This window comes from Spea bombifrons, chromosome 6, assembly GCF_027358695.1.
Source record: "Spea bombifrons isolate aSpeBom1 chromosome 6, aSpeBom1.2.pri, whole genome shotgun sequence".
Taxonomy (NCBI): Eukaryota; Metazoa; Chordata; class Amphibia; order Anura; family Pelobatidae; genus Spea; species Spea bombifrons.
Window position 1 is genome coordinate 5696338 of NC_071092.1, and position 9908 is coordinate 5706245.

Here is a 9908-nt window from a genome sequence, read left to right on the forward strand (position 1 = left end):
CCAAAACAATTCATAAGTGGTACTCGATGTAAAGTAAACCGCTGCCGGGCATGTTAAAAAATACCGTATTCTGTAAAATATTTCTATTAACAAGTCCAACAGACAAAAAGAAAGATATGACGAATTAAAAGGACAGTTTAATGTCCCTGATAGCCCCAGTAAGTACGCACATTGAAGGAAAAAAATAAAGTACTTACCTGGGTAATGCATATGGGGGGATTTAATGCAAACAGACATTTAAAGGGACCTCTCAGCTATCTCGCATTAAGGTGCACATGATGGCTGGAGTGTTCCTTTACGTTTAAAGGAAAAGTGTTCTGGTTTCCACAAACCATCCACAAGCAGTAAACTGTCCGGTATTTTTTTTTCACCATTCGGGTGCATGTAACTAAGCAGATGCAATTGGAAACATCGCTGTTTGCTCGTTTGTGTCTCTTTTGATTTCCGATATGCTACAATGAAGGCATCTTACTTGTTTTCTTGCACTTTTTACACTGCATTTTTCAATGTTTCTCCCAGCTCTTGATACGAGGCAAACTCAATGCTTTATAAAACAGAAATTGTGCAATACTCCATTCAGAATCATTTTATTAGCCTTAAAGAAAACCTCTAAATCTATAAACTGGGTCAGGCAAATGATATTCAGTAACTCAGATCATACATTTTACCAATAGGCTACATGAGAGATTCCTAGTGTGTCATGAGCAATGACGATATGTATTGCACCAAGCATGAAAACCCGCAATACATCACCTCGGTGGCACCCACACCTAACAACTCTAACAATATCAACGACTGTCAACTACTTTGCTTTCTCATGTGTGTTTTCACATAAGATAAGCCTCAGATCTCCAAAACGGTGCACAGTGAGCCTTGAGGATCATAATTAGTAGTATTATTAAAAGTGAGAACAGAAAACAGGTATCCTTTAAATATATAAAGTGAACACAAATCCTGATGTATGGATTATGCAGCTCATACAGCATCACTCACTTCGAGGTAATTGCATCTAATCCAAGTAATATGCATGCATGGACTCTAATGCATTTTACTGCATGCACATTGGAGCATGTATTCTTAAATTATTGGAATTAGAAAAGGGGCTTCTGTCTCTAAGTTCCCCCCTGGCTGCCTTTACTCAAAGTAAGAGGCATTTGTATGTTCTTGTCCCATTGAAGTCAATGACGCAGCAGCTAATAAAACTACATCCATTGCCTTCAATGGGAGATCAGCTTCCAGCGACTAGAATATGAGTTATCCCGAGCAAGAAGCATCTATATATATATATATATATCTTGGGTTTGTAATTATTATGCCCAGAGTGCAATCTTGGGCCCATCTTGGGCTTGTAATTATTATGCCCAGAGTGCAATGAAATGTGAATACAGACATCAGGTGTCAAGCTGAATCTGACACCTCTTGTTAGTCAGAGTCATCACTGCTACCAAAAAACACAGACATGAAATTTCTTTCCTCGAACTGGGTGGCCGGGTGACTCGGGCTGATTTCCAGCAAAGGGCTCGAGGGGCAAAACCAGGTCAAATGACTTTCATTCTGTAAACTGCAACGCAGGTCCATGCCTTCTTGTGTGGAAAAATCCCAGCGAAACATCTTTTTTTCTTTTGTATACAGGCCGGTTTTATCGCCGGCATAGGGTTGTCGCTTTGCAGATGATTGCTGCTCTGTTCTTTGATGGGAACTGAGTACGGACAGTTGATCCCTGTTCTTCTTCTGTGCTTTTCTCAGCGGAGCATGAATGACAGGTAATGAAGAGCCGCAGCTCTCTGTATAACGGCTCAGGCAGTCTGCTTCTGAAATGATGACAGAGGTCCCACGTTCCAAGCTGACAGGTTCATTTCTAGATTTAACTTTAGATGTTTTTGCTAGAGTTCTAGAAGCTGCATCTGTATTCTTTCTCCTGGAAGATCCTGATGGTTTCTTTCTATAGTTTGTTTTATGTTTGTTGGCTGTTCCTCTCTTCCCGTTTCTTTGCCCATTTTCCTTTGCTACGTTCTTCCGTGGTGCATTTTCCTTGCCAAAAGATGAATCTACATTCTTAAACAAATTACCTGAGCTGTCGTAGCTATTTTCATGCTTTGACTTCTGCGTATGTTTTTGGGTCGCATTGTATGAAACTGTTGGGATTCTAACAGCTTTTCTTCGAGATGTAGGACCCTTCTCTGAAATATTGCTGAATTCACAACCCGATGAAGAATTCTTAACACAATCAGTAGATTCGGATACATTTTCTTCAGGATCTGCAGAATAAGCATTACTAGTTCCATTGGTTTGGGGTTGAATGTTGCCTTGTAACAGGGGTAACCGCTCTGGTAAAGTCGTCTTTACACTAAACGGTGGTTCAACATGGTTTTTAAGAGATATATTCGGAATGGCTGCTGGTGAAGTCTGTGCACTGTTGTCTTTTAAGCGAAGGGGAACCAAGTTAATCTTCTGAAGCTCACTAATTATTTTATCTTCAGAAGACTTTATATAATCTGACAACCAACTTATTTTTTCTGACAGTATTACTTGCTGCTCGCACTGTTGAGATTTTAATGCATCCATGTTTGACAATAGCAGCTGCATGTTTGACTTTAGATCTGCCATCTCCTCGCCATTCTGTAGAAAGAAGATGAATTAGAAAATATTCAATATAAGAAAGGCTTATTGTTTAAATTACATTTTTTATTTCATTTCAATAGGTAAGCCTTGCATCATTATAAGGTGGAACAGACCCCTGATTTTAGAGGGACCCCAACACTTTACAATGTCTACTTATCAGACCAGGGGCGTCCAACCTGCGGCCCTCCAGCTGCTGCAGGACTACACCTCCCATAATGCTCTTTCAGCTAAGGGGCTGCCTGAGGAGGATGGGAGATGTAGTCCTGCAGCAGCTGGAGGGCCGCAGGTTGGACACCCCTGTATTAGACGCTGATTCTTGCCTACTGATATTGCCAGCTCATCCTCTGGGATCTGGCATAAACATGGCAGATAATAAGTCAATGAACACACGATTTACCAAGTATTTTGAGATGCAGCTGACCTCCCTTTAAGTCAGCCTCTGGTAGTGGGCTTTGCACTGTACTGAGTGGACTTCCAACTGCTATTTTCTTGCCACGTCCACTTGAATAACCCAAGGTTTTTTTGGCAGATTATGACTCTGGTGCCCACACCACCAGTGGAGGCCTCCGTGTTGCCATTTTTTTCTGCACTGCTACACTGCTTTTTTGTCCCTGAAATAATTTGCGGCTGGCAGGGCCAATATCAACACGGCTCCGTCAGCGTTTTGAAACAGCTACATCTAAACAATGCAGGTTTGAATTGTGGCTGATATTACACCAAGGCCGCATTCTCCTGCATGACAATCAAGGTGGCTTCGTGAAAACAGCAATTTATACTCATTTTTAAAGCCATGTGATATTTTAGAACATCTTGGCTAATGGGGTTCTCTTTTTTCCCATTTAAACTTACTTCTGTGCCATTTCTAGCCCTTTCACATATATATGTTAGTCTCTATTTTTGCTTGTGGGCGTTATTGTAGGTACAGCATTATGTACACACGGCCTCATCAAACTACTTCATAGGAATTCAAAGGCTGAACTAAAATTCATGAGTGCCGGCCTTTTTTTATGGCACAATTTAAGTATAACAAGAGTCTAGCATATTTTATGAAGGACAGACAAGGACATCTCCACTTACCGTATGCAGTTTTTGTTCAAAGCCCTCTAATGCTTGTTCCACATTACATTTAGCTGACAATACTTTTAGTATTGATTCACAATGTAAGGATGCATTATCCTGTACTAAAGAGAAACAACAAGAAAACTACTTAAAAAAATGACATTAGGACGTTTCTTTGTGGCCATTGCATATATATATATATATATATATATATATATATTTACAGTCTTTATTAAATAGATACTAAGTATTTATATGTATTTTCTAGAAAACAGTAATAATGTACTCGATGCTTATTAAGCAAATATTAGCATTGTCTGCCTTTAGCAACAATTCCAATAAGAAACATAGTTTCCATATGCCCTCTACTGGCAACACTCATTACTGAAATTGACTCACATGTTTTAGTACCGGCGTTCATAGAATCCACGAGTGACGTGGACCGTAAATGAGCATTCTCCTCAATCTGGCAAAGTGCTGTTTTCAACTACAATTCATTTGCAAAGATGTCAAGATAAAAAATTAGATGAGAGAGAGAGAGAGAGAGAGAGAGAGGGGGGGGGAGAGCAAGGGAGAACAGATAGCAGATTTGAACAATTGTTAAAGTTAAATATTATCTGTAATTCAATCCAGCGATATATTCAATAAAATAATTCCACAAGCTTTTGTTTTGTGCACAAATAATTCATGTTCGTAACAGTTTAAATTTCAAGCGTATACTCACCTCCTGTATAGTTAGTTGAATGCTGGAAATCAAGTTATGTAGCTGCTCACTGATGGGAAAAAAAAACATGTAAAATTAATTTATATCATCATTTGTAGCATTTTGGGTTTTCCCTCATTTTGAGTTATTCACAAGTTTACATACAAACTGAATATATACCCACCTAACTGTGTGGACATCACTAATTGGGACTAAAACATAAATAACTGGGTTTTTTTGGGGTGGGGGGAAAAACAGTAAGTACTAGTAAATGAAATATCAAAAAGAGTGTGTTCTAGAGCAGGAGAGGTTCCGATTCTGACCCAGATATTAGCAGCAAGTGATGTTGGAGTTATATAGTTTTTTGATCTGACCGCTTATTCTCATCTAACCTATAAGTTATGCTTGGGTTGTTTTAAAATAAGTTTCTATATTATTTTAATTTCTTTCACCCTTATGAACCAATATCTACACAGACATGAACTAATTTGGCACCAGTTTCAAGAATTGTATGTTTATGGACTGCATATAAAGAGAGAGAGATAAAGAGAGAGACAAATACCTTTCTAATTTTTCTTTAGTTTTTTTCTTGCTTTCTTCATACTGATCCAAAATCCCTTTCTGTTTTGCTGTACCAAATAATGAAAATGAACTCTTTTCCTTTGGGTCGCTGTTGAACAGATTGGGTTTTGTCTGGTATTTCAGGAAGAGGCTGGAGTCATTCTGTCGTTTTGTTTTTATAAGAAAAACATATTATTTTGAATATGATTAAGGTCAAATAATATTTATTCAATATGGAGAAATAATTAAAACACTACAATATATTTATATATATCACACACACCTACAGTGTTTGAATAACACAAGAGTTAATTACATTTACGTGAATGAGAATTTCCTAAATAATAATAATTTATATTATCCTGCACTAAAAACAGAAAACTCCAGATGGAGCTATATAGCTAAATATTAACTAACATATCTTTTTAGGTATTGTCATAAAAATGTGTATTAAAATAAAGAGATGCAAACAAATCTGAAAACTGCAGATGAAGCTATATTGCTAAGCATTGAACTACAACATCTACCTTCTTCTATAGGCTTCATACAACTATTATTCTTGTATTATTCGCAACCACATCTATACCTCTGGTTTATAAATATTTAATGTACACATTCAGCAGTGCTAATATTTTATAAATATTAACCTTTCATACTGAGAGGGTGAAAAGCAACGTCACTCGCCAAGTGGTGCTATGCATTAACGTCAGCAGTAGTTCCTATATTACTTTGTGTATCTCAAACGCAACCTAGATATATTACAGGTTTCAGAAACGCACCCTCTCCCAGTAATAATATTACATTCTGTTGAAATATGGGTAATTTATTCTCGTTACCATTTGTATCCAATGGTGCAGTGACTAACATGGACACATTTATACGAGGAAGAGACATGTCACCAAAGGAAATGTACGAAATGAAATTCAATAGTTGCATAAGCAAGGGAGCATCCAGTCACTTATTTTTGCCTTGGGCAAAGAATGATATATGGTACCCCCTACGCATTTTATACAAACGACATATACAGATTTTATACAGGGCCACTGATTGAGTGCTGTACAAATGCAAAGCTAATACAAACATACAATTATGCAACAGGGAAGTTCAAAAAACATGGGAAGTCAAAAATGAAGCCCTTGATGCTGCCTACACACAACCACCGCATAACCTCGTATTACCGTGTCTCCGAATATGACTGTTTCACCCTTTAAGGGGAAAAAGTTACACAGATTTGTGATGAAGAAGAAGCCCAATGATCCATTCTCAACAAAGTCATCCTAGTTGACTCCTTAAAATAATTTACAGATTTCCTGGAAGCCGCTTTGGCTAAATATAACTTCCCTGAGAAATATATATATATAGGTGGTCATGGCCTTATACTCCAATCCTACAGTAAAGATTTCCTATGAAGTTTACTCCTCAATAAACCTCAATAAAATTGTATTACCAAAAAAAAAAAGAATAGATGAAATAATTATTTGTTTCTGCCATTAAGTGAAAGAATGTATATAATGTATTGAAAACTTTTCAACCCAATTACAAATCCTCACTAACCAATATTCTTCAAATGCATTTAAGGACTCTGTAATGACTCTATTAATTCACAATTACATTTAACCTAACACACTGATAATGTCAAATGTGTTATTTTTATTAAATATATGTAATTTATAACTTACCATTTCATATCCCTTAAATACAGTTTTATTGGTTTGGTTGTTTTATTGCTATTTCTTACTGCAGTGAAATAATTAATAAAAAAATAAAGAATAAAAAATGAACGTATGGTAGTTCTGATTTATCTTGCCATGAGAGATGTCTAGTGTTAAGAACACAATTTTATCTGAATATCCCTTTCATGAACTGTATCATTTTAAGGGCATTTGAATAATATTTTGACCACCTCTATGTATGGACCAGTATCTATTCAGGTGTGAATGTGCATTTTATGCAATAATCATCCATGTTAAGATATCTCAAGCTAATCTGGGTTCACTGACGGTTAACTTTGATTATGTAGCTCTGAGACTTTGCAAAATAAATAAATAAATAAAAACATCCGCCACTGAAGAGGCGTACATTTACTTCAATCAGATGGAGGATTGACAGCCTATATCATGTGTAACGTAGCGCTTACTTCCTGGGAGTTTTGCTGCGAATTCTTCATCTGTTTGTAGTCAATGGTTGACGGTTGAGAAATATCTGCGCAAAGCTGGGAACCGAACAAAAACTGTGAATCTGTCAGGCTCGAGTGGTCCCCGGTACCATTCCGACCTGAAGACTTACTCCCCCTGTTCAGACATATAAAAAATTACATGTCATTCGACAAATGCCACCAGTCTGCAATGTGAATATTATGCCATGTTAATGTATTATCAGTTCTATATAACGACCTCTAGTACTAGAAAGACAAGTATTGACGGTGAGTTACAGCAGGCAACTAAAAAATATTTAATCTTTCGATGACAATCTCATACCCATATTTTTTTCTCATGAGTTAAAAATGACACATGCCTTGCCTAACTATTGAAAACTTCACTGACTACCATGTTCTAGAGCAGGAGCGTCCAACCTGCGGCCCTCTAGCTGCTGCAGGACTACATCTCCCATCCTCCTCAGCCAGCCCCTTAGCTGAAAGAGCATTATGGGAGATGTAGTCCTGCAGCAGCTGGAGGGCCGCAGGTTGGACGCCCCTGTTCAATGGTCAACCTAGGTAGACGAATGATAAAATAACATCATATGCTATTATCTGTGATATCAAGCCCACATTTATTTTTTTAATTTCCTATCTGACTAAGCAGAACAATTGACACATGAAACAGAATTATAAAGTTATCAACACACACATAATTATTCTCCTTAATACATTAAAAGGATTAAACAAAGTGTACTACTGATCTACGGATACAATGAGTATGAATAACAGCTTCCCTGTTTTTATTATTCAGCTCTGTCTATCTCAGTATCAAATATAAGCACAAAAAACCATACACATACATTTTTTAGTTTGATTAATTACACGACCTCAAAACATTTAAAGGTCACAACTAACTGTGAATGATTCTATTACTGCATTCGTGGGGGCAGATTGAGTATTTTGATCCCAAAGGCCTGATCATCTGCTCCAGATACATTAGAAATATTAACTAAAAGGTACAATGCTTGCTTTAAGCTATAAGCCTGGACATTGAAATTTAAATACCTTCTAGCTTATGGTTTAAAGTCAACAAGCTTAAATTCATTAAATTTCATTACATTTACAGGAATTATTCTTGGCACTGCTGGCAGTGACTGCTAGAAAGTAAATTACATTATAAATACTGAATCCCCTCACCCAGTTCCTGGAGGAACGCTGAATAAATCTTTGATGTTCCAAACATTGGGATTCATTCTTTAGCCTAACACTGAAAAATAAGGAAAAATATATAATATATATATATATATATATATAATACATATCAGGAACTAGTATATACTTAAAATCTATGTTACTAAGACAATTTCTGTTATACTACATTTTTCTTGACACCAGTAAACTGATTAAGGTTTGAATCTCTACAGCAGGAGAAACGGGCGACTAGACGGGGGCCGAATGGGTCTGATCTGCCGACAAATTCTATGTTTCTTTATACTGTATATATAGTAACAATTGGTTTTAGGAGAAGAAGAGTATTGGGAGATTGGCCCTAACCAAGAAAGAAAAGAGTTAGGTTTAAGAATCAATTTCTGATTTGAAGGACGGAAAGCTATATGAAAAAAAAGAAAAATCCCCAAGCGGCCTGTGAGAGGTTTTCAGATAACGGCTTAAATTTATACGATTATTAATATAATATAAATAAATATGTATTGAGTGAAATGCATTGTAGGTCAGCAACATCATTCAGCGACATCCTGATGAATAAACGGAATCTGAAATGAGACTCGAAGAGAAATAGGCAGAGTCTGTTAAAGCTACTAAAACAATCTAATTTAAACCAATGCTCTGGTGTCCTCGCTTGCTGTCTGACTCAGATTTGGTATACCTGCCTTTAGCAATATAGGAATTATAATAATAATTCGGGGTGATGGGAAAGGGGAATGCACTTTGCAGAAGTGCTCAGTCAATTCAGAGATGAGGTTTGGGAGCTGAGGTAAGATATGATGTGACAGTTAATTATGAGGTTAGAGGCTTTTTGTACCAGAAAGGTCAGATTCTAAAAATAATACTCACATGGAAGCAGTAGAATAGAAAGACTGACTCGATGCTGAGAAAAAAGGAAAGATTACTGTGCTTTATCCTTAATGTAGTCTTCCATTACGGGTAGCCTGTAAGTATACAACGCATGAAATCCTTCCAGTGAAGACAGACATCTACTATCATTTTGTTGTATAAGCTTGGGAGCTATATTTTAAATTCTGTGATCCTCAAAATTAAAATAAGATACAGAGAGATGGTATGATCAAAGAATGTATAAAGGCAAAAAAAGGGTAAAGAAAAACTATGAAATATGAAGAACGGTCACATATTACATAGATTTATCAGCTCCGCAATTCTGATGAATCATATTTTTGATTGGCAACAAAATCTGACATCATGATCTGTGATCTTATGTCAAATATGTGACATTGTAGTCAATGTAGAACTATTAAAGAAACAGAGACTAAATGATACAAAGCTTTCATACAAACCGGTTCCAATTATGATGATTTCAGATGATACTGGATGCAGATTTCTTTGACTGAGCTATAAGACAATACAGCTGAACCATTTTTTTCTGAAGGAGAAGAAAGTAGCCTTTTTATTATCAGATACGGCAGCAGTGTGTATAGACACAATATGAACAATTATATATATATATATATATATATATATATATATATATATATTAGCTCTTCTAAGGTCTCGGAACCTTTCATTAAGCCTTTAGGAACTTTCCGCCCAGTTCTAAGGAAGCAGATGACATGATGTTGGTTTTAAGAATAA

The 9908-nt window shown here is 36.5% G+C and overlaps 1 protein-coding gene across 1 annotated transcript; it reads right to left on the reverse strand.

Annotated features, from left to right (window-relative positions):
- Positions 1 to 1346: 1346 nt before the first annotated feature.
- On the reverse strand, positions 1347 to 9343 carry IHO1 (interactor of HORMAD1 1). Its single transcript, XM_053469624.1, has 8 exons — positions 9156 to 9343; positions 8280 to 8349; positions 7083 to 7236; positions 4947 to 5107; positions 4406 to 4454; positions 4081 to 4168; positions 3700 to 3803; positions 1347 to 2619 (listed from the first exon to the last, which is right to left on the reverse strand). Exons 2-8 carry the CDS (start codon positions 8333 to 8335, stop codon positions 1423 to 1425), a joined length of 1809 nt encoding a protein of 602 aa, XP_053325599.1. The 5' UTR covers positions 8336 to 8349; positions 9156 to 9343; the 3' UTR covers positions 1347 to 1422.
- Positions 9344 to 9908: the final 565 nt, after the last annotated feature.